The 25,717-nt window shown below is 40.0% G+C and overlaps 1 protein-coding gene across 5 annotated transcripts in view; it reads right to left on the bottom strand.

Annotated features, from left to right (window-relative positions):
• Positions 1-25,717, bottom strand: part of SRPK2 (SRSF protein kinase 2) — a 138,154-nt gene that overhangs the window by 6,962 nt on the left and 105,475 nt on the right. For all 5 annotated transcript variants that reach the window (XM_067468818.1, XM_067468817.1, XM_067468819.1 and 2 more), the window contains 5 exons: positions 22,467-22,713; positions 19,468-19,956; positions 9,653-9,753; positions 9,447-9,554; positions 1,305-1,374 (listed from right to left, as the gene is read on the bottom strand). In XM_067468818.1, the coding sequence (XP_067324919.1) occupies positions 1,305-1,374; positions 9,447-9,554; positions 9,653-9,753; positions 19,468-19,956; positions 22,467-22,713 (1,015 nt within the window). The remainder of the gene's footprint in view (positions 1-1,304; positions 1,375-9,446; positions 9,555-9,652; positions 9,754-19,467; positions 19,957-22,466; positions 22,714-25,717) is intronic.

Raw genomic sequence — 25,717 nt, 5'->3', positions numbered from 1 at the left:
ATTCTGAGGGCAATGTAGAAAATGACGGTTTGTGTAGTGAAACTCCTGCAGCCTTAACTCCTGCAGCCTTGGAAAGTGAAAGTTCAAATTCCCATGAGAATATTTCAGAGCCAAGAGGTGAACTTTCACTCCCATTTCCTCCCAGTCTTAGCTCTCCAGAGAATCTGACACCTGGTCTCTCTAATGAGGATAGGAGAGGGCAGATTTGGCAGAGCAGGGGAGAATCCCAAAGTTTACGAAGGTCAGCTAGACTGAGAGAAATGCAAACAAAGCCTGCAGGTGTGTCACGTAATAGATTTCTCGGCCTTAAGTACCTCGTGCCTGGATGTATCTACAGACCAGGCATCGTTCCAGATTCAAGCATCATCCTTGGCAGGTCTCCTGATTCCAGTGGCCTTATACTTAAGAGGCTTCCTAGTTGCTTCAAGTACGGTTAGTGGATTGCTAACAGGTTCCAGGATTTAGCAGTGTTACTATGGGTTTTTGATCTTGCTCATGGACATTTCTTGTTGCTGATTTTTACTGTGGCTTTTTACCTTGAATATTTCCTCTATTTTTGTACTCATCTTTCTTCAATAAAAAAGGATTGTTTTTCCTGAAGTCAAGTGTGGTTAATTGTTGTCTGAGGGTCCAGTTTCCTCCTCTGGGTTGCAACACTATAATTAATCCTTTGTGATAATTCCAGTAACTTTAACATCCTGATACTACACAAAGGCCTCTTATCCAAACAGTCATTCTGGGAGCTAAGGGAAGAGCAGTATTGGTGGAAGTGGTGAAAAGTTTACCTCAAAAACTCATTTTTAAAATCCTAAGGCAACTTAGGTTGGTGGCAGCTTTAAACCAAAAGAAGACTAAAAGACAAGCAGTAATCGCTCTACCATTACACATATCTATCTACATCTCGCTACCAAATTGGAGACACAGGGGTAAGATTTTTGAGGAAAAAAGTGAATCCTTGGGGAAGAACCAGCCTGCCCAGACATATTATCAATAAGCCTCCAGCCTCGCATCACTGGATGTGATACTTTATTCATACTGGTGTCCAGTGGTGTGATATCGCATACATTCCTTTATAGTGGTATTCAGCAGCGTGATATTTGGTGATATATTATATGGGGATCCGTTATACCTTCCCTTCTCTAGACAGGACTTTAAAGGAGGTAGGAGGAAATGTGGGATTTACGTTCAGAAATGAAACATTTCCATCAGCAATCTTCTTGAACAAACCAACCAATGCTTCTTCATATCCCTCTGCACAGATAGGGAAGCTCAGGATAATATTTGAAAGTTGAAAAGTCACATACCCTCATCTCTGGAATAGTCTTCACCAGAATGTGGTTCAAATAGATAATCACCAGTCGCAAGCTCAAATGCCTAAGACAAAACAAGGAATTTTTTATATTTATTTTTTATTTATTTATTTCCTATATTTATACCCCGCCCTTCTCCCCCCGAAGGGGGACTCAGGGTGGCCTAACAAATGCATCATACAATGCTAGCATCATAAAAACAACTACAGTACAATCAAAATATTTTAAAAAATAAAACAACAATTAAAACAATTAAGACACATCCATTAAAATCGAAATCCAAAAACCAGTCCGGGTCAATTCCATTGCCATAAGTTGTGTGATCTCCAGCAAAGGATCACCGCCTTGTCGGGGCGCTGGAGCTTGAGCACCTCAATGATGTCATGAGCGAAACCGTGAAGGGCCACCCAAGACGGGACGGTTGTGGCAGAGAGGTCAGACCAAGCGTGATCCCTGGGGAAGGCAATGGCAAACCACTCCAGTATCCTTGCCAAGAAAACTAAATGGACCAGTACAACCAGAGATATGTCGGTATGCCATTGGAAGATGGGACTCCCAGGTCGGAAGATGGCCAAAATGCTACTGGGGAGGAGCAGAGGATAAGTTCAACTAGCCCCAGATGTGATGACGCAGCTAGCTCAAAGCCGAAAGGAAGGCTAGCGGCCGACGGTACTGGAGGCGAACGACGAATCCGATGCTCTAAAGATCAACACACCATAGGAACCTGGAATGTAAGATCTATGAGCCAGGGCAAATTGGATGTTGTTATTGGTGAGATGTCAAGACTAAAGATAGACATTCTGGGGGTCAGCGAACTGAAATGGACTGGAATGGGCCACTTCACATCAGATGACCACCAGATCTACTACTGCGGACAAGAGGAACATCGAAGAAATGGAGTAGCCTTCATAATTAATAAGAAATTCGCTAAAGCGGTGCTTGGATACAACCCAAAAAATGACAGAATGATCTCAATTCGAGTGCAAGGAAAGCCTTTCAACATCACAGTGATCCAAATATACGCCCCAACCACAGCTGCTGAAGAAGCAGAAGTAGATCAGTTCTATGAGGATCTGCAGGACCTACTGGATAATACACCAAAAAGAGACATTATTTTCATTACAGGAGACTGGAATGCCAAGGTGGGAAGTCAAATGACAACTGGGATCACAGGCAAGCATGGTCTGGGAGAACAAAATGAAGCGGGACGCAGGCTGATAGAATTCTGCCAGGAAAACTCGCTGTGTATAACGAATACTCTCTTCCAACAACCTAAAAGACGGCTTTATACATGGACCTCACCAGATGGTCAACACCGAAATCAGATTGACTACATCCTTTGCAGCCAAAGGTGGCGGACATCCATCCAGTCGGTGAAAACAAGACCTGGGGCTGATTGTAGCTCAGACCACGAACTTCTTATTGCCCAATTTAGAATAAAACTAAAGAGATCAGGGAAAATACACAGACCACTTAGATATGATCTCACTAACATTCCTAGCGAATATACAGTGGAAGTGAAGAACAGATTTGAAGGACTAGATTTAGTAAACAGAGTCCCAGAAGAACTATGGACAGAAGTCCGAGACATTGTTCAGGAGGCGGCAACAAAGTACGTTCCAAAGAAAAAGAAAACCAAGAAGGCAAAATGGTTGTCTGCTGAGACACTGGAAGTAGCCCAAGAAAGGAGGAAAGCAAAAGGAAACAGTGAAAAGGGGAGATATGCCCAGTTAAATGCGCAATTCCAGAGGTTAGCCAGAAGAGATAAGGAACTATTTTTAAATAAGCAATGCACGGAAGTGGAAGAAGACAACAGAATAGGAAGGACAAGAGACCTCTTCCAGAAAATTAGAAACATTGGAGGTAAATTTCAGGCAAAAATTGGTATGATAAGAAACAAAGATGGCAGGGACCTAACAGAAGCTGAAGAGATCAAGAGAAGGTGGCGAGACTATACAGAAGATCTGTATAGGAAGGATAACAATATCGAGGATAGCTTTGACAATGTGGTGAATGAATTAGAACCAGACATCCTGAGGAGTGAGGTTGAATGGGCCTTAAGAAGCATTGCTAACAACAAGGCAGCAGGAGACGACGGGATCCCAGCTGAACTGTTTAAAATCTTAAAAGATGATGCTGTCAAGGTGATGCATGCCATTTGCCAGCAAATATGGAAAACACAAGAATGGCCATCAGACTGGAAAAAATCAACTTATATCCCCATACCAAAAAAGGGAAATGCGAAAGACTGCTCAAACTTCCGTACAGTGGCCCTTATTTCTCATGCCAGTAAGGTAATGCTCAAGATCCTGCAAGGAAGGCTCCAGCAATACATGGAGCGAGAGTTGCCAGATGTTCAAGCTGGGTTTAGAAAAGGCAGAGGAACGAGAGACCAGATTGCCAATATCCGCTGGATAATGGAGAAAGGCAGGGAGTTTCAGAAAAACATCTACTTCTGCTTCATTGACTATTCTAAAGCCTTTGACTGTGTGGATCATAATAAATTGTGGCAAGTTCTTGGTGGGATGGGCATACCAAGCCACCTTGTCTCTCTCCTGAGGAATCTGTACAAGGACCAAGTAGCAACAGTCAGAACTGACCACGGAACAACAGACTGGTTCAAGATTGGGAAAGGCGTACGGCAAGGCTGCATCCTCTCACCCAACCTTTTTAACTTGTATGCAGAACACATCATGCGATGTGCGGGGCTGGATGAATGCAAAGCTGGGGTGAAAATTGCTGGAAGAAACATTAACAACCTCAGATATGCAGATGACACCACCCTGATGGCCGAAAACGAGGAGGAGCTGAGGAGCCTTCTAATCAAGGTGAAAGAAGAAAGCGCAAAAGCCGGGTTGCAGCTAAACGTCAAAAAAACCAAGATTATGGCAACAAGAATGATTGACAACTGGAAAATAGAGGGAGAAACCGTGGAGGCCGTGACAGACTTTGTATTTCTAGGTGCAAAGATTACTGCAGATGCAGACTGTAGCCAGGAAATCAGAAGACGCTTACTTCTTGGGAGGAGAGCAATGTCCAGTCTCGATAAAATAGTGAAGAGTAGAGACATCAGACTGGCAACAAAGATCCGCCTAGTCAAAGCCATGGTATTCCCTGTAGTAACCTACGGATGTGAGAGCTGGACCTTAGGGAAGGCTGAGCGAAGGAAGATCGATGCTTTTGAGCTGTGGTGCTGGAGGAAAGTGCTGAGAGTGCCTTGGACTGCGAGAAGATCCAACCAGTCCATCCTCCAGGAAATAAAGCCCGACTGCTCACTGGAGGGAAAGATACTAGAGACAAAGTTGAAGTACTTTGGCCACATCATGAGGAGACAGGAAAGCCTAGAGAAGACAATTATGCTGGGGAAAGTGGAAGGCAAAAGGAAGAGGGGCCGACCAAGGGCAAGATGGATGGATGGCATCCTTGAAGTGACTGGACTGACCTTGAGGGAGCTGGGGGTGGTAACGGCCGACAGGGAGCTCTGGCGTAGGCTGGTCCATGAGGTCACGAAGAGTCGGAGACGACTGAACGAATGAACAACAACAACAAGTTGTGTGATCTTTTTCCACTTGCTGCTTACTGATCAATGCTTGGTCTCATAACCAGGTCTTGATTTTCCTTCTAAAAGACAAGAGGGAGGTGGCCAATGTGGTATCTCTAGGGAGGGCGTCCCATAGGCAGGGGGCCACTGCTGAGAAGGCTCTGTCTCTCGTCCCCATCAACCACGTTTGCGATAGTGGTGGGATCGAGAGCAGGTCCTCTCCTGAAGATCTTAAACTTCGTGATGGTTCGTGGCAGGAGATATGTTTGGACAGGTATATGCAATAAAGAATATCTTTTTTCAGGCAAAGTTTGTCACTCGTAGAAAAAAATATTTTAAACAAGTATATGGCTTGGTCTAAAGTGCAAAATATGACCAACTATATGAGTTGTTTCCTAGAATGTTTCATAGGTCAATCGGCAATTGCTAGGCTGGTTTCATAAAATGCTACCTTAGGGATACCCAGGACAGACAGATGTTTTTGTTTTGTTTTGTTTTTCAAATAAGTGGGCCACTATGCTATTTCATAATTGCTATTTTTAGGTGCTTGAAAAACATTGCGACAAAAAACACAAATCCAAAGCCGTTTTGGATACAAAAAACTAGTTATGCGGGTTCTTCCAGCAGAATCCTTTGCAACCACTGTTGAGAGAAGCAAGGCTCCGAAAGGGCTACAGCTCCACTTATACTATTCAGGGCGATACCACACAATAGCATTGAGCAACTACTGTAATGTGGCAACTCCCAGCTAGTATGCATGAAATAACTGAAATGTCCCCCCGTCCCCCCCCAGTTGAGCATGTTTTCCTAGATTTTTAAGACAACAAAATGAGAAATATTTTTCAAAAAAGCTCATCGTTACCCTATAAAATAATGTTGTTTCTGGCTTATGGAGACCATAAAGTGAACCTATTGAGTCCTGGTCTAGTACTCAAACCACACTACGCTGGCTTTAAGTAATAACATCTATTTCACAGAAAGTGTTATGGGCAGGGACTACATATTTCCATCAAGCAGAATGTTTCAGTAGTGTAAGTCAGATATGCAAACGAATGAATGCAAGTATGTTTATTTGAAGGGAATTTATTTATTTATCTTTATTTACAACATTTATATGCCGCCCTTCTCACCCCGGAGGGGACTCAGAGCGGCTTACAAGATCAAGATTTTTATTTATTTTATTTATCATGTCAAGATCAAGATATGTAAAAATGTAATGTTAGTTTGTGGGATTAACAGAACTCAAAAACCACTGGGCAAATTGACACCAAATTTGGACACAAGACACCTAACAACCCAATGTATGTCCTTCACTCAAAAAATTGATTTTCTCATTTAGGAGTTATAGTTGCTGGGATTTATAGTTCACCTACAATCAAAGAACATTCTGAACTCCACCAACAATTGAATTGAAGCAAACTTAGGACACAGTTCTCCCATGACCAACAGAAAATACTGGAAGGGTTTGGAGGGCAGTGTCCTTTGGTTTTGGAGTTGTAGTTCACCTACATCCAAAGATCACTGTGGACTCAAGCAATGATGGATCTGGGCCAAACTCTACATGAATACTCAATATGCCCAAATGGTGGAGTTTGGGAAAAACATAATCTTGACATTTGGGAGTTGTAGTTGCTGGGATTTATAGTTCACCTACAATCACAGAGCATTCTGGACAAAACCAACGATAGAATTGGGCCAAACCTCCCACACAGAACCCCCATGTGGACCACAGTAACGCGTGGCAGGAGACAGCTAGTATACACACACACACACATTATATTATTAGCATAGTACAATATCAGTATTATATATTACTATATTGTACTATGCTATTATATTGTAATATTATTATTAATATGAATGCTGCACTATTTTGGACTTGCCATTTGATGTTTTATTAGGAAAGGACCAATTAAGTGGCAATGGGTAAGATGACAGGGCCAATTGGATTTGATGCGGATGGCTAGGACGGTTTTAAATGGTGTTATTTTAAATTGTGTATTTTAGTATTTCAATAAATGTTTTTTAATGTTTATGTATTGTATCCAGGCATTGAATGTTTGCTGTGTATATGCTGTGCTCCGCTCTGAGTCCCCTTAGGGGTGAGAAGGGTGGAATATAAATGTTTTAAATAAATAAATATTCTATTTGCACAGCGATGAATTAGTTGTATATGAGAAGCCTACTAGGAGGACCAAAGCGGAGTTACACCCTCTGTGTTCTGTAATGCTTATAATTTTATATTGTAGTATGTTAAGAATCTCCAAAGTTGTCGTAGTTGTGTCAGCTTTCCAAACCTTTTGAAATACTAATGCTTGCATAGAATAAAAATCTGAATTTCCATCTGCCAGACACCTGTATAATGGCATTATCATGGACATAGACATAGATATAATGCGAGTCCTTCATAATACAAGACTGTATAAAGCATCTATAACAAAGCAGTAAGTCACAGACATTGATTCAAAGTGCTGGCTTTAGCCTATAAAGCCCTAAACCAGGGGTCCTCAAACTAAGGCCCGGGGGCCGGATACGGCCCTCCAAGTTATTTACCCGGCCCTCACTTAGGGTTAACCTAAGTCTGAAACGAGTTGAAAGCACATAACAACAATAACAATCCTATCTCATCAGCCAAAAGCAGGCCCACACTTTCTACTGAAATACTAATAAGTTTGTATTTGTTAAAATTGTTCTTCATTTTAATTATTCTATTGTTTTTAAGTGTGGTTTTTTTGCACTACAAATAAGATATGTGTAGTGTGCATAGGAATTCATTCAATCTGGCCCTCCAACAGTTTGAGAGACTGTGACCTGGCCCTCTGCTTACAAAGTTTGTGGACCCCTACCCTAAACGGTTCCGGTCTAGCCTACCTACCGAATGCATCTCTCCCTGCTAGGAATTTAAGATCATCAGGGGAGGCCCTGCTCTTGATCCCGCCTGCCACACAGGCGCTGCCTGGTGGGGACAAGAGACAGGGCTTACTCAGTGGTTCCCCCCCCCCCCCGAGCTGTGGAACTCCCTTCCCAGGGATATTAAATTGGCCCCCTCCCTCCTGACCTTTCAGAAAAGAGTGAAAACCTGGCTCTTCGAGCAAGCGTTTGGGATTTCAGCATGACTAAATAAGCACAAGATTGGAGCATGACCTTGGAACGGCTAAGATGAATGTAACGGATGAGGAACCGGACTGGATGACTTTGTTTTTCTATAGATTTTTATAGTTTTTACAGCTTTTATGGTTTTATGTGGATTTTATGATATATTTTATTGCTTTTAATGGATATATGTATGCATATGGGGCATCTAACTGTTGCCATTCTGTATGCCGCCCTGAGTTGCCTTCGGGCTGAAAACGGCAGGATAAAAGTGACTTAAATAAATAAATAAAATTAAATCACGATTCAATGGCATCTTTCTTTTGCTTCACCATCCTAGAACATTCTGTGTGACCGCATCTCTGTATATGAACCCACACGATCTCTCCAATCATCTGGAGAGGCCCTGCTCACAATCCCATCTGCGTCGCAAGCGCGACTGGTGGGGACGAGGGACAGGACCTTCTCCGTGGTGGCCCCCCGACTCTGGAACTCTCTCCCCAAGGATATCAGACAAGCCCCAACATTGGCAGTCTTTAGGAAGAGCTTGAAGACATGGTTGTTCCAGTGTGTCTTCCCAGAATAAGAAACTCCTAGCATCATGTCCCAATTGCACTTTACTAGAGATTTAAGATTGTCTGCACACCGCACCTATCTCCAAAAACCTATCCATCTCACCTCTCATGTTCAGCATTTTAAAATTTTAATTATTACATTTGGCCCGGCCTTAGTTTTAAATGTGTCATGGTGTTATTGTCTAATGTTTATTGCTATTGTTTTAATGTTGATTGCTTGTTTTATGAGTTTATTTATTGTTGTATTTGTTATGCTGTTGTTTTATTGATGTGTTGGGCCTCGGCCTCTTGTAAGCCGCACCGAGTCCTTCGGGAGATGTTAGCGGGGTATAAATAAAGGATTATTATTATTATTATTATTATTATTATTATTCCCACTGACAGAATGGAATGGAATGGCAAGATTTTAAGATTCTTATCACTTTAAATCTTAAATGTTCTTTTTAATATCTATAAATAAAAATGCGCCTGCCCAGGAGATTTCTTGTGGTTATCTACCCTCTCAATTGGTGAAGAATCCTAATGAATGCACAGTAAGGGTTTGATGGCAGGGCTGGGTTCATTGCAATCACTTGCCCTGGCGCCAACCCAGAAAGCATGAATGAAGACAAGCGATGGAATCACAGGTCTCATTCTCATTCCCAGCAGTAGTATTAGCCAAACTACTGGCAGCTGGAGTGGATTCCTGTACATCATGAATTTCCAGCTGGCATAATGACATACCATTCAGTGCTTGCTCAGTCCTTTTCCCAATAGAACACTTCTTTCTCCTGTCTCTCTAATGAGCAAAACACAGCTTGATAATAGGGGCCTAGTTAATGACAGTGTGGTTTCCAATCAATTCAGCCAGACACACAGACATACATCCTAACAGTAAAACTGTATTTCTGATTCAGTAGGAAAACGATGTTATTCTGTAGTTCTTACCATACATGCCGTACTCCAGATATCAGCAGGTGTACTGTAACCAGCTCCTATCAAAACCTCTATTGATCTATACTGCCGTGTCTGAATGTCTTCTGTGAAATGTTTATGCTAAAAAAAATGAAATGACAATAGTGATATAAAAAACACTTTGATTTAGATTACAAAGTTTTAAAAAAGGAAACTCATTAAAAACTAGTTACACTTACCACCCAGCAAGCATTTCCCAGGTCAGCAATTTTGACTCTAATTTTATCAGCATTTCTTGGATCCAATGGATTCACCAATAAGTCAGCAGCACGAGTTTTTGCTGTTGTAAGTAAAGAAGTAGTACAGTTAATAATAATAATAATAATAATAATAATAATAATAATAATAATAATAATCAACAGGTGACCCAAAATGCAGACTGTGCAAGGAAGCTGATGAAACCATGGATCATATCCTCAGCTGTTGCAAGAAAATTGCACAGATGGACTACAAACAGAGGCACAGTTCTGTGGCCCAGATGATTCATTGGAACTTATGTCACAAGTACCACCTGCCAGCAGTAAAGAACTGGTTGGATCATAAACCCACAAAGGTTGTGGAAAATGAACATGCAAAAATACTGTGGGACTTTCGAATCCAGACTGACAAAGGTTTGGAACACAATACACCAGACATCACGATTGTGGAAAAGAGAAAAGTTTGGATTATAGATGTCGCCATACTGGGTGACAGTCGCATTGAGGAAAAACAACAGGAAAAACTCAGCCGCTATCAAGGCCTTAAAATCGAACTGCAAAGGCTCTGGCATAAACCAGTACAGGTGGTCCCAGTGGTCATTGGCGCACTGGGTGCCGTGCCAAAAGATCTCAGCCAGCATTTGGAAACAATAAACATCGACAAAAATAACAATCTGTCAACTGCAAAAAGCCACCTTACTTGGATCTGTGCGCATCATTTGAAAATACATCACACAATCCTTGGGAAGTGTTCGACTTGTGATTTTGTGATACGAAATCCAGCATATAGATCTCGTTTGCTATGATATGCTGTGCTTTTGTGTCAATAATAATAATAATAATAATAATAATAATAATAATGGAAGACAGTCCAGTATACATTTTCAAATGTGAGTTAACATTCTATGCCATTAGTTAGATTACAACTTCGTAGCTATACCAAACTTCTCAACAATACTATAACAAGAGAACAAGGAGAATGTAAGGTTGTACACACCACAGAGCTTGCCTAGCATAACCTAGCATGTTATATATTACAATTCAGCAGGCTGAAAATTTCTCCTGAATTATACTTGTCAATCATTTAGATTTATCATCTAATCCAGGCATTGGCAAACAAAGGCCCGGGGGCCGGATGCGGTCCCCTGGGTGCTTACCACAGGCCCTCCTAATTTTCCCTGTCTTCTTGACATAAGAATATGGTGGCCCACAGCATCCTTATGCCAACAAGATGGGGGAGGAAGGCACGGAGTTGAGAGCCCTCGAGCGCTCTTAGCCACTGAGTGTCTTATCCTCCTCCCAACATAAGGACGGTGCAAATGATCCCATCCTTATGCTAGGAGGATGGCTCAAAGAAGGCATGCGGTGGCTGAAGGCACTCTGGAGCACACTCAGCCACCTGTCTCTCCCTCCTCCTGGCATAATGCCAAGAGGGCAGCCCGAGGATCAGGGGGAGGATGGGAAGAATAATCGGGGCAGTCACTGCGTGTTCCGCCTTGCCAGCATAAGGATGGGATAAGCGGCCGTGTCCTTATGCTGGGAGGACCACCTGAGGATGACCCGGGCCCTGACCTGCCTCCTCCGGGCCTCAATCTTTCTCGAGCTCTCCCCACCCAGTGTGTGCCCAGCCCCCCTCCCTTCTGGCCCGGCTCCACAATGTAGCCCCAAGGCAAAAAAGTTTGTCCATCCCTGATCTAATCATTCTCTTTCCCACTCTTTCTCCCACACACATACTCAGAAAGTAAAAAAACAGAATGCAACATTAATTTTATTAATTTAAGTTAATCATGAATACAACTTTTATATAGTATGATCCTTTAATATTTCCACAATTGCAGCAAACCTGAGCATGAACTGTTTTAGCTGCTTGTGACATCCTGCACAAGCAACAAAAATAGAGTCCTTCTCATTTCATTTTTCTGAGCTCATAGAAAAACAAAACAAGGCAGATCTTGTGACACCTCAAATTTAGCCATTCTAAAATGTCACTTTTGGGAGAGAAACAAACACTTTTCTTTGGGGAAAATTATCACCCTATATTATTTTTTCCTTCCTTTGTTCAAATGACAAATGTAGATCTGGGCATTTTGGAGAAAGTACCAACCCACTTCCTCTGCCCACATTTTGATATATTTAGATAGCAGGAATCATTCATCTTGATTGTGTACATATTTAAAAATAAACCCACAAAAGTGAAAAACAAAACAAATGCTTATGCAACTACATAAAGTTATTGCTAAAAAATCATCAGGCAGCTTGAATGTATGGAACTAATACGATCCTGGCTGAAATACTTTCAGAAATGGTTCACCAACACACCTGTTTGTACCTAACTGGTATCTGGCAGCTTAACAGACTTATATCAAGTGCTAATCTGGGTGATGGGTTATGGCACCCATCATTTTAAAATAATAAAAAATATTATAGCTATATGAACTTCAGATTTTTGAATTTCTGAAGAAAACAATGCTAGTAGTTGAAATTGTTGGGGTTTTTTCAGTCTGAATGCTTCAGCTGCGTTGTACTGATGGGAACCAAAATTAAGAATGGTCGCCAATGTTTCTGTGATCAGTGTGAGCATCTATGAGGTATGAAGAAGTACACAATGTAACGGCTTTTGCAGGTGCCACTCTCAGTCAAGTCAATTAATTTGGTGGCCCCTGATCAGTGATCACTTTTTTTACTTCATCTATATCCCTAAAATGGGGACATACAAGATTAAAGACCGGATGCCAATAAAAACGCAAAATGTGTAATAAGAAATTCAATGTGCAGATTTGATAAATAGGAATTTAATACGATGTGTAGGAATGAATGAAAGAATGGAAGTATGTATGGCACTAATAATTTTGGAAACACCAGTAAAAGACCCCAGCCTGCAATGACTAACTACTTGCTTGCTGGACTGTAATTAAAAGTTGCTAATAAGAACTGAAGAGTAAACTTTGACAAGAATTGGGACAGTGATAACAGAAATGTTTACAGTGTTAAGAAGGAAATCAACCTAATATCAACACCAATCAAGGTCAACATTTGGCCAGGAAACTGAGATGGAGTCAAGATGGAAGATGTCTATCATTAATTTACAACTTTGGGACAACATCAACAGAATATTGGTGGTCAGTTGAAACATTGACACCTAGCTCTAGCAGACAAGAGTCCTTTGTCTCACCCTGGTCATTCCACAGATATATAAACCCCCTTTCCCTAGTTCCAACAGACCTCACTACCTCTGAGGATGCTTGCCATGGATGCAGGCGAAACGTCAAGAGAGAATGCCTCTAGACCATGGCAATATAGCCCGAAAAAACCTACAACTCAACAGAATATTCCTATAAAAGACTTAGTCTAATAATGCTCAAAGTGTGGCAGACCTGAGGAGTCTGTTCCACCCGCTATGCTCTGCTCCATGGGAAAGAGAGAGCTAGTGTACTTATGGATAGTGGCAGATTTGCATGGGAGCAGTCTGGTCAGTTTGGAGCTTCTTTCTCAAGGGAAGAGGAAGAAGTATGCTTTTGGAGTCTTGGATTTTGTGCAGGGAGTCAGGTTCTGCTGTATGGAAAACAGAGATCTGGTCCTTGGCATTGTTCTTAGGGAAGAAATTTTGGCATTTTGGCATTTTGAAGTTATGGCATTATGGAAGTTATGAAACTATGAATTGGCAGGCTGCAGGAAAGCAGAGACTGGCCTAACAGGTGCTTCTCCAAGGAGGGAGAAAATGATATGGTAATATTTGAACGCCTGAGGATGAATGCGTGTACATGATGTGTGAGTGTGGAGTGAAAACGTAATTCCCCTTTGTCTGTTTGTTAGCCATGTAACTGTAAGTTGTTGTACATCCAATATAGTTGCATAGAATCGGTATGTCTGCATGTCCAATGTCATTATTTGTCTAAATGTTTTCTGTAATCTGAAAAACACACTCTCACACTGGAAATTGCAATAAAAAGAACTTATGCTTCAAAGTTATTGAAAAGTCATTCATTACAATTGTACAGTATAAAAATTCAAGTAATTCAAAAACAGTATAGAAAACAAAAAAATAAGTACAGCATCAATCAACTGAAAACCTAAATTTGTTGGAAACCGTCTTGAGTCGCCAATTGGCTGAGAAAGGCGGTATACAAATACAGTAAATAAATAAATAAATAGCACCGACATAAAGACAACAGGAAAGAGGCCAATGTAGGTTTCCTTGGTAAGCAATGCTTTTGTAGAACTACTTTTAATCTACTTATATTGCCCCACAACCCAACACTCTTCCTAAATCCAACTGTGTGTAGAAGAGCATTATTCCAGTCACATATTTCACATCAACTACAATCCAGGTCGGAATGAACACAGATTCTTTTCTTTGTAGTTATCTTGTTTGTGGACTCACTTGCTTCTCAGTCATACTTTCTATGGGGTGCACTTGCAGATCTAAAAGATACAGAAGGTTCCATCTCCAAACTACAAGGGAAGTAATATGAAATCCCACATGTCTATAGGTTCAATTATCATGATCATTCCATATGTTGTGGAAGGCAAGAGACTGTTAATTTGGGGATTTTCAAAAATTTCTTTTTCTTTTAATTGATTATACGATTTACAAATATGAACTTGTAGGACAAATATACCGTACTTGATGACCTATCCTCCATTCGGATTTTATAGATCTAAGGCAATAAGTTGTTTGTACATTTAAGTTTATAATTCTTAATCGGTTTGGTACAGAGTGAGGTGCACATATTCAGAAAACTTCTTGGCTTTTTTTGACTTTTATAAGGCATTCTTATTCTTCTTGTTGAAAATACTGATGGTGATAATAGTGGTCCCATAAACTGAGCTGTTCTGCCAGAGAAATTCTAATTCAATGAAGAATCTCGGCTCTGTAAGATGAAGACACGAAGTAACAAGGTTCTCTCCACAGTCAATGCTGCAAATGCAGAGTGCTGGAAATCAACCTCGCTATAGATCTGAATGATCTCATCCAAGAAACACAAACTGGATCCAGTGGCATTAAGAGCTGGGATAGGCTGTTGCTGCTTCCTTTTTGATCACCCATGTTCTATGTCCCATTTCTTTTCATTTTGTTCCTTTGGTTGACCTATAGGTCAATGTTCCTTCTCAAGTTGATAATGAAATTCCCTGATTCCATTTTGCAAATATGCTACCAATTCCTGGCAACCTTTTCTTTTCATACAGCCAGTAACCTATTGTGAAAACCTAAGAGGGAGAAAATATATATTAGATCTAATGAAGACACATAAGGACTGATCAATAATGCATTCTTCTCCTTGATTCCTGCCATCCTTTTCCAGACCAATTATTTTTCAGCTAAGCACAGCACATTGGGGAACCTACAATGGCCAACATACATTTTGGTGCTTCAAATGTTAGCCCTGTTTCTGGGTCTATTTGACCTGCTGATTCCAAAAATTGCACCACTTTGCCTGGATGACATATTAAGGACAACACAAGGACAATATTAAATGCTATAGAATATTGTGAAAAACATAATCAAAAAAGATGGGCTTTTTGTTTCTAGATGCTGAAAAAGCCTTTGACAAGGTTAATTGGAATTTTATAATGGAACTGTTAAAAGAAATGGATATGGGATACTATTTTATAAATGCTATTAAAGCAATTTATACTAGACAATCAGCAAGAATCATAATAAAGGGATGATTAACAACAGAATTTAAAATAAATAAGGGGATAAGGCGGGGGTGCCCGCTGTCCCCGCTGATCTTCATTGTAGCGCTAGAAACTTTATTGGACCGCATAAGAAATAATCAAGAATGAAAAGGACTGACTGTGCAACAAAACAAATATAAGCCACTGGCGTTTGCAGACGACATGGTCTGTATATTGAAAGACCTGATCGACCAATGGGATAAATGGTGGAGAGAAATAGAGAAATTTGGAGAGGTGGAGGGACTGAACTAAGTTCCTCACAAAAAATACGAAAAGAAAAAAGAAAAAAGAAGAGTTACAAGAAAAATCAGGGATAGGGTTAGAAACAAAAATAAACTATCTAGGAATTCAAATTACAGAGAGCAATGCACAGTTATTAAAAAATGATTATGATAAAAGTGGCAAGAAAAAATGACAAGATGGCAACGATTAAATCTATCCAATGCAATTTCTGAACCGGAGCCCCAAATAACCCAGGAACAGGCCTAAAAACCAAGACACCAAGAATTATTTGTGACGCTATGCTATTAAAGGCCTCCAATAAATTTCAGCCAATCTCTAACCACAATAATCAGTTACAATGCCAGTTAGTTAGGGCTGTATTTCTTATACTTGTGCAAGCAATGTGAAGAAAATAGTATATGGCTTCCCAAGCATACTCAATTTTTGCAATACTGCTCTATTCCAATAAAATTCCAATCCCAGTCAAAGACCTTAGCATCCATCCCATCAAGGTTGAATACTAACAAGCAGCAAGTCAAATATTTTGAAAGAAGATCTTACCTGGGTTCCCATCTGAAGTATATATTCGGAAGCAGTGGTTGGGATTAGCTAGCTTGAGTATCCGTGACTATGTTGCTCATGTATCTGTGTCAGGGCCAATTACAAGGACATCAGCAGAAAAATGCACTTATTTTTCATCAGTGGTAGATAAAACTTGGTATCCCTCGGAAGACTTTCTGGTAAAGTGGATCTCTTTGTTGAAAATTACCATAAAAGAAATGTCTTACAATGTACTGTTTTGTCATTGTACAATTGTACAGAACTGAATATCAAAAATGGATATGTTATCCATCTAATACCAGGCATCACAGAGGAGCTACAACTATTTTTATCAGAAAGAGTTTAATTGGGAAGTACTAATGATAAGTACTAATGATAAGAGGGGCCGACCAAGGGCAAGATGGATGGATGGCATCCTTGAAGTGACTGGACTGACCTTGAAGGAGCTGGGGGTGGTGACGGCCGACAGAGAGCTCTGGTGTGGGCTGGTCCATGAGGTCACGAAGAGTCGGAGACGACTGAACGTATGAACAACAACAATAAGTACATGGATTCAACTTTATCCAGCACTTTGGACCTGTATTCACTGCTGTGGATTCAAGTGTAGGATAAGAGGAACAAGAAATTTTTATTTCTTCCCAACTAAAATAACAACCAATAACCATTCACACTCAGGCCACTTCTGTACTGTCATATAATACAGATTATCAAAGCAGATAATCCGCATTATCTGCTTTGAACTGGATCATACGGTTCTACACTACCATATAATCTAGTTCAAAGCAGATAATCTGGATTGTATATGGCAGCGTAGAAGCATCATAGAAATCAAAAGGTCACAGTTCTGAGAATTCCTAGAATGTCTGTGGAGCTGCAATATTTAATTTTTATTTAATAATTTTCAGCTTTCACCTTTTGTTTTTTTCTTTTCACTTTGTAATTTCACTCAAAATGTAAAATCACAATAAAAATAAATAAATAAAAATTTCAGCTTTCTCCTAAGATATATTAATCACTTGGTAAGCTTCCATGCTTTTCAGTCCATCAAATTTTTTGAAGTCATGGTACACAGTTAACCATATATGTTCAAATACCACTAAGAGCTTGTTCACATCTGAACGCATTTATTGCTCAGCAACATTCACACTATTCAAATCCCTATTTGCTTGGCATTGTCTCCTGAATCTGAGCCCAAGTAGAACTTCCCAGGACACGAGAATGAAAATAGGAAATGTATAATTGTTGTTGTTGTTGTTGTTGTTGTTGTTGTTGTTATTATTATTATTATTATTATTATTATTATAAATACCCTGCTTTATCTCCCCAAAGGGTTCTCAAAGCGGAGAAAATGTAGAGAAAATTGATGCAAACCCTTCAAAAAAGAAATGCATATCCCTCCAGATAAAATGCCAGTGAACCAAGAGTGGGTCTCTTATTGCTTCAGTTACATATAAATGAAAAAAGAACTGCAAACAATATGTGGCCTATGTACAATAATTTATAATACATACATGACAAGCAATATTTGTCGGAATCAGACGCCTTAAAGGGCCAGACTCAAAGTTAGTTTCTGAACGAAGTTTATTGCAACAAAAGGAAAGTAACACAGAGACACTTAAACGCAGTGCCTCTGGTCCAAACCAGACTTGGTTCAAAAGTAGCCAGGAATATAATCCGGATAAACCGGATAAAAGAACCGAATCAAACGCAGTGCTTCAAAACTGAACAAAAGGTCACAGCATACAACAGGTTAGCAAAAAGATGAAGCTGCAGAGAGAAAAGCGTAGTCAGCAGAAGTCCAGGGTCATAGAAGGAGAAGTTCAAAGTAGTGTAGTTCCAATATCCACAGAAGAAATGTCTCAGTCAAACCGGTCCAGGTCCAGGGGGAAATCCACACTCACGAGAATCCAATCCGAGTTGAAAACACACACGATCAGGAACAGTAACCTGCAGATCCCAAACCAATGCCGAACACGAAACAGGCAGCGACAAGTCCAGACAGTACCCAATGCACCAAGGTTCACCAACACCTTGCCTTCTGCAAAGGTCCCTCATTCCTGAACCCACTTTTATCTACATATCATCACCAGAAGATGAACTGGTCACCGCCCCATCCTAATCCCTTGCAGCTGTTCCCAACTCTTCACGTGAATCCCTACGTCCATCCCTCCATTTTCCCCATCTCCTTTCAAGACTTAGATCCCCCAAGACTCAGCTGGATCTCCTGATTGCCAGTCTTCACCCTCAGAGAACCCCATAAACGTATCAATAGATGTTGGCTCCACACAAATAGCTTGCACTTCCTTCACCTTTGTCCAATCCACGTTGTAACCTTCGTTTCCTCCACTCCCTGACCCATAATCCCCAGAGAAACCCTCAAATGACTCCTCATCCGTAGGCAGTGGCACTGTAAGTATATCCCGAATCCTCTTCCTCTGCCACTCCTCATCAGATTCTTGCTCCCGAGTAACCCTTTTTCTTCCCCGTAGACCAATTCATGGTGTCTCCTTCTTCTCCTTCACTCATTGACCCATCATCCCCAGAAAACCCCTCAAATGAATCCTCATCTGTAGGTGCCATAAGTATATCCCGGATCCTCTTCCTCTGCTGCTCCTCATCAGATTCCTGCTCCTGAGTAACCCTTTTTCCCCTTCTGGCACCCATACTACTGTTTGCAACGTTACTCACAGGCTCTACTACAACAATATTTATTTATTTCTTTGATGTGCTGTCACAATCACTTTGAACCCCAGCCAGGGAAGGAGGGGAAGTGGAAAAAAGGGAATCAATCAATCAATGAATTTAAAAAAATGAAATACTAAGTTGTGATGTGTTCCAAAAAATGATTTAGGGTCAAGACATTTGGAAACCTCAGTAAAATGCATTGATTCTTTTCTCTCTAAACCGTGGTCACCAATGTTAATACAAACTGCTTCTGAATGTCCTCCAGTGTCAAAAGTCATTTCCCATGTGACTTGGTAAGCTGCTGTTCATAAAACACAAGCCCACAGGCATTTCAAATGAACAGGACTCATCACATAGTTCTTTAGATCTCAGCTACAATACAGCCACGCTGTGCTCTTAACAGAGCAACCCAGTTCTAAGAATAGCATATATACAGTTATGTAATGTAAAGTTTAACAATGCATCTAATACACATACAAATGCCAACAGTACCATGTTTTCCAATCTGCCTCTCAATTTGCAGTTAGCCCACAGGTTCAGCATTATATAGATGCAAAAATATGAAAAGGACAGTATACTGAAGGGAGCATTATCAAGTGTGTTCAAAACAGAAGGTGAACAAAATATTAGGTAAAAGGGGAAAAGCTTACTTTTTGGCAAGTCTCCAGTACTAGATGCTGATACTGTCCTGCTCCTATCATGGGATGGAGGGCTTCCCTCTCTTTCAGTAACAGTTGATTCTTCAGAAACAGCTGAACCACAAGCTACGGAATCTAGTGCTCCAGAGAACACAGAAGCCGAGAATTCAGAAAATTGTGATTCGACAATTTTATGACATCCGTTTGGCAATTCACCATTAAATTGTTCATAGGAGCTACTATAACTGTAATCACATTTTGCATTTGGCTCATCGAGATTATATTGCTCAGCATTTGGGCATTCCTCCTCTTCCTCGTCGTCATCTTCAATCTGTTCTTCCAATAAGAAAGGACCGTTTACTATGTGGCCGTTTGTTTTAGGGGATTCTATCCAAGTGGGATCTGCAGACTCTGAATTGACAAGTTCCTGTTCAACATCATCATCTTTCTCTGTGTTTTCTTTTTCTGTGTCTTCCTTTTCATCCTGATCTTCTGTTTCACCTTTTAGGTAAACAGATAACATACACATTAAATTACATTCTCTCTCACCATTTAAAAAAAAATAATGGTAAGAATAAAAAAAGGCATCTTTTGAACTTATTACACAAAGTTCAGCTCAGTACTATTTTGCCTCAGAGGGCAATGCACAGACTCCTGGTTATATAAGTCAATTAATTGGAGTTCCACAGCATTTTTGTACTGAAGTTAGCTTGAGCTATTCTTTTAAAAACCATTGACAGCTTCCTTCTGTAGTTCCCCGTTGAAACAAAACGCAGAGGTATTTTGCACTAGTAACTGAATTTTATTATGACAACACTGAATAAACACTGTGATCTGAAGCAGTGGTAACAATAAATACTGGAGATCTGGTATTGGTTTAAGAAATCTTTGGGGCTTGACAAAGTATTAAAATGCACAATGCTTAGACCATATTTATTCCACACATTCGACAGAATTTAATGAGACAATTTTGGCTTTCTCGAAACCAAATGTTGCCAGGATCGCCTAGCCCATATGTGCCCAATGTGTGTATATACTGTATTACATCGCATAATAGTCACAGAGTCATTCAGGGCTGATTCCCCCTTTCTTCCTTATTTTTCCGAAGCCAAGGCAGTTTTTAAAAAACTGGTGGCAATGTAAATATGTAAATGAATTTTGGGGGAAGGTATTTGGAGAGATAGAAGCTATAATGGATATGAAGATAGGGAAAAGTGCAAACATTGCACTGTTGTCACTATACAACATTAAGAAATAGAAAAAAACAGAGAAGGATGCAATAGATAACATGTTAACTGCAGCAAGATTACTGATAGCGAAGAACTGGAGAGATAAAATAAATATATCAATTGAAGAATGGTATCAAGAACTATGGAAAATAGCAATAAACGATAAATTGACATGTAGGTTAAGAATCAGGAAAGGGGTATGGAAGGAAAATGACTTTGATGAAGTTTGGGGAAAATTTATTGAGAATGGCTTAAAAGAAGTAGATGGGAAATTACCTCCACAAGAAGAAATGGTACTTTGGAAAGAGAATGTAAACTGAAGTGGCTCGGAAGGGGAGGGGGCACAGAGGTACACCCACACACACAAGATATATATACACTTATAGTTGATGTAATCAATTGAGGATGAAATTTAAGAGTATTGAAGGTATTGATGTATTGATGTATTCTAAGAAAATCGATAAAAATATATTTTAAAAAATAAAAAACTGAAATTGAGATCTCTGGAACTCGAATCTTTCCTCCTTCCCCTTTCTCCAAAAAGTTAAATTTCAGATCTTGTAAACTGATTGGCCTTCGGAGAAAGAAGGGAGGGAAGAGGAATCTTCCCTCCTCCTTGACCACACCATTTAAAAAACAAAAATAAAACAGAGCTGTTTGTTTGTGGCTGGGTCATCCCTACTCCTCTTGGGGAATCAAGAGAGATTTTTTTCCATTGGATAATAGCCCATCCCCTTTTATTGATAGAAAAAGGATAAAAACTGTGACTATTATGTGATGAAATGTGGTACTCTTCCACCCTGGCCTTCAGCAAGTCATTCCTTTCTCTCATTTCCCATTTTCACAGTTAATGTGAACGACAGTTTGAAAACCCACGTCTAAGCAGGAGATTGGCAGTAACAAGAATTAGTAAAAATATTGGTACAACTGCCAATTATTGGTTGTTAGTACAATTGTCATGATTTCAAAACTGAAATGGAGAGTTGGGGATTTTAAGTAGATTATACATGTTCACCAGCATTTCAAATCACTTAAACATAAGTGTGTAACAGCTTTATTAAAACTGAGACATCATGGAGGGTTTTGTTTTTTTTTTTAGAATCTTGCTCACACGCTCCTACCATCCTTACATTTTAAAAATAATCTGCTACATGACATAAGGGAGCTGCCATTTGCACAAACTGGTTAGGATCAATGATATAGCTCTACCAGCTGAAAGAGCAGTAGCTCCACCAGCTGAAAGAGAATGCAACCTTATGCAACTTCAATGGAGCATTCTCTTTTTCTCCTGTGCCTTGTCACCTGAAGATCTGTTCTGAGGGTCTTCTCTATGCTCCAAAGCAGTGTGTCCCAGGGTTGCAGGGGTAGGGGGAATGACTGCCCACTGGCTTCACTAGGAAAACTGCTCGTGTTTGCAAAACCATTCTGCTATATTGCACTGGATCAACCCTTCTGAGGTTCTTTGGATCTGCTAACCAACAGGCCAGAATTTACTAATCCAACAGGACCTCTGGACCAAATAATAATAATAATAATAATAATAATAATAATAATAATAATAATAAGGGGACTCGGGGCAGCTTACATAAGGCCACACCCATCAATACAGTAAACATAATATAACACAAAAGCATAACAAAAAACCAGAAAATTAAATATATAAAATGCAAAACCAATATAATAAGCGACACAGCAATATAAAATCAAACATTAAAACACAAATGATTACACTGGGCAGGGCCAAAGACATTTTTATTGCAATTTTTAAAAATCAGCACTTACCATCCTCATTCCCAGGTTCTTCATCTGCTACTTCTTCCAACTCAACGGTTTTTAGCTTAACTTCTGGGTGGTATTCATCCTCTTGTTCATTGGATGATACAGCAGAGGTTACATTTTCTTCTATTTTTTTCTTCTCAGCCTCCCGCTCCAATTCCTCTATTTCCTGCAAACGCTTTTCTAGTAGCTCAGCTTGCCTCTTTTGCTTTTTTTTCAGTTTCTTCTTTTTATTTTTTGATATTTTTCCAATCTAAAATAAAATAAAAGGGCTAATTACTCTTGCTCCAAGACGAAGTTAAATCCTGTGAAATGAGAACATCACCGCATGGTACTGCAAAACTGACATTCTACGTGGACATGCCTTGCTAAGCTTATTGTTTAACCAGGCATATGCTCTTCTCTTCCTGGAGAGAATAATATGGGGAAGTACCAATGTGCCACCCTGACCACTTCAGATATCATTAACGAATGTGGAGTAGGATTTCACACAAAATTGCTTAATCTAGTTTTAGTCTATTACGAGTGAATAATTCAGAGGCTGTACACCAGACCTGCACAACGTACAGCCCAGGGCCTTGGATTTGGCCCTCACAAGGATTTGGTGCAGCCCACAGAAGCTCTGAACCTAAGCCTTAGAGTAGCACAACAGCAAAGTAGCCATTGGAACCAGCTATTCCCTCCTCCAGGTGTCTTTACATGTTTTCTGTCTGTATGCACCAAAGTTACCAAACTAACAAAGAGAGCACCAATAGATCCAGTCAGAATGCTGGAAGTGCTGGTCTCAGTTGGAAATGTCATCTGGGGAGGTTGTTGGACTCAGGTTGTAGTTGGGGGGAACAGGGATGACATTTTAATGGGCATTGGATGTTTATTCAGGGAGGTTGGAAAACAAAGGCGGCATTTAATATAATCTTTTTATTTATACAATTTATCCGAACTTAGATAAGATGTATTATGCCATAAATATCTTATTATCCATCTTTCTCAATGTTTATTTAGATAATTAGATTGTATTGATTTAAAAGCAGACATTTTTGTTAGATAGTTGATGGAATGTCCATATTGTACATTGGGATGATTATGGCTGCAACTCAGAAGTCCCATTACTGCAAGGTAAGAGAATATTGGACTGCAGTCATCTCACACAGAGATATCGATACTCAGTGGGAGCTTGTTAACTTCTCTCCTTCCACTTTAGCAGCCAGCCCACATATCACTAAATGCTTTGGAAAGTCTTTTCTGCTTCGACAGGTATCTGCTATGAAGCATGAGGGAATGAATGGAATTTGAGAAAAATAAGTGGCAAAGGTGTCTTGCATTCTAATGAGTGGAATTTACCTGTTGAACCGAGCAAGAATGCAACCAGTACAGTACTTATTGGCAAGAAAAATACTTCATACAACAATTCTTCTAACCTGTGAGGACTTCAGCACACACTACAACTTGAGCCTTAAAATTAACCAAGTTACTTAACCTCTGTCCACATGAAAAGGAATCTTGACATTTTACTAACAATGATAATACTTTTTATCAATTTTTGGAAAGTATTATTTATGTATTTATGGCATTTATATTCCGCCCTTCTAACCCCAAGGAGGACTCGGGGCAAAGCACAACATATATACGGCAAACGTTCAATGCCGAAACATAAAACAAACTATAAATATACACAAACACTAAAATCAGTTTTCTCTAAAACCAATTGTTTAAAACCATCTCAGATCAGCCATACCAGATCTGGTCAGCAGGATTGAGTTTCTGATTGTTGCCTTATTGCACTGTCCCAAAGACTTGATCCCACAGCCAAGTTTTTATCATCTTTCTGAAGGAGGGAGGGGGCTGATCTAATCTCGCCTTAGCTGAGGGACAATAACTGAGAAGGCCCTCTCTCTCGTCTCCACCAATTGCGCCTGTGATGGTGGCCGGACCGAGAGTCTCCTCAGAAGATCTTAATCTCCACGGTGGTTCATAGAGAGAGATGTGTTCAGACAGGTAAACTAGTCTAGGGCCGTGTAGGGGTACCAGCCTCACTTTCTTCAGATTCTAAATGCAACTGCAGGGGAGACCTTGACTGATCTTTCCAAGTTAGAGAAAAAAAAGCTGGCAATGCCTTTCTGATGCCAGCAAACAGCCCAAACATGTGCAAGACTTGCCTTCTAACCCCACAAAGGAGAAACCTAAGCAGTCCAGCCAAAACAATTTCTTTATCTTGCCCACAGGCAAAAATCAGGACTGCACCTGTACTGGCTCAACATAAGCTGTATTTATTTAATAGTTGCATTATGGATAATAATAATAAGTAGTCCCGCCAAAACAATTTCTTTATCTTGCCCACAGGCAAAAATCAGGAATGCACCATACAGGCTCAACATAAACTTTACTTATTTAATAGTTGCATTATGAATTATTATTATTATTATTATTATTATTATTATTATTATCTGCTTCTCCCTGAAGCTTGAGGAGGGGTACAACATCATTAAAACAGGAGATAAAACACTATTTCTCCTAACAGACCCCTGCATATAGCCCATCCCTGCTTTTGTTGTTTACCTATTACAGTACTGTACCCAAATCCCGGTCCCATCTTATTTCAACTTGTATCAGTCTCGACCCAGCCATTTTAATTCCCCTGACCTATTCCTTTTCCATGCCTTAACAAATAGACATGAAGGGCAGGCAGCATTTTTTTCATTTAATATTTATGTGTTGTTGGGTAATTCCATGCTTATGTCGCTGTTACTGTTATTTTTTTGTTCATGTTGTGACTCTGTATGTTTTGATGTTGTTGCTTGGAAACCACCCTGAATCCCCCTGGGTATTCAGAGCAGTAAATAAATAAATAAATAAATGATTATTATGATTATGATTATGATTATATTAAAATGCATATAAAAAGATATGCAGAGTTTAAATACAAGTTAAAATCCACTGATGAAATGCAGATTAAAATTTACAACTTAAAACTAACTGGATAGGTGTTCTGAAAGATATGACTCGTTAATTCTGTTTCAAATTCTGATAGCTGTCGAATCTCTTCTGGCAGGTCTTTCCAAAGTCTTAGGGCGGCCAATAAAAAGGCCCTCTGGTTGATGGTTGCCTGTTGGGTTCTGGCTAACTGGAGTTATCCCCCCGCCCCACAAGGACCCCAGTGTCGTAAGGGGAATATTATATGGGAGAAGGTGATCCTGTAGGTAACTTAGACCCAAACCATGTAGTGCTTTAAAGATAAAAACTAACACTTTGTATTTTGT

This window comes from Anolis sagrei, chromosome 5 (genome assembly GCF_037176765.1).
Source record: "Anolis sagrei isolate rAnoSag1 chromosome 5, rAnoSag1.mat, whole genome shotgun sequence".
NCBI lineage: Eukaryota > Metazoa > Chordata > Lepidosauria > Squamata > Dactyloidae > Anolis > Anolis sagrei.
This window is presented reverse-complemented; position numbering and strand designations above follow the sequence as displayed.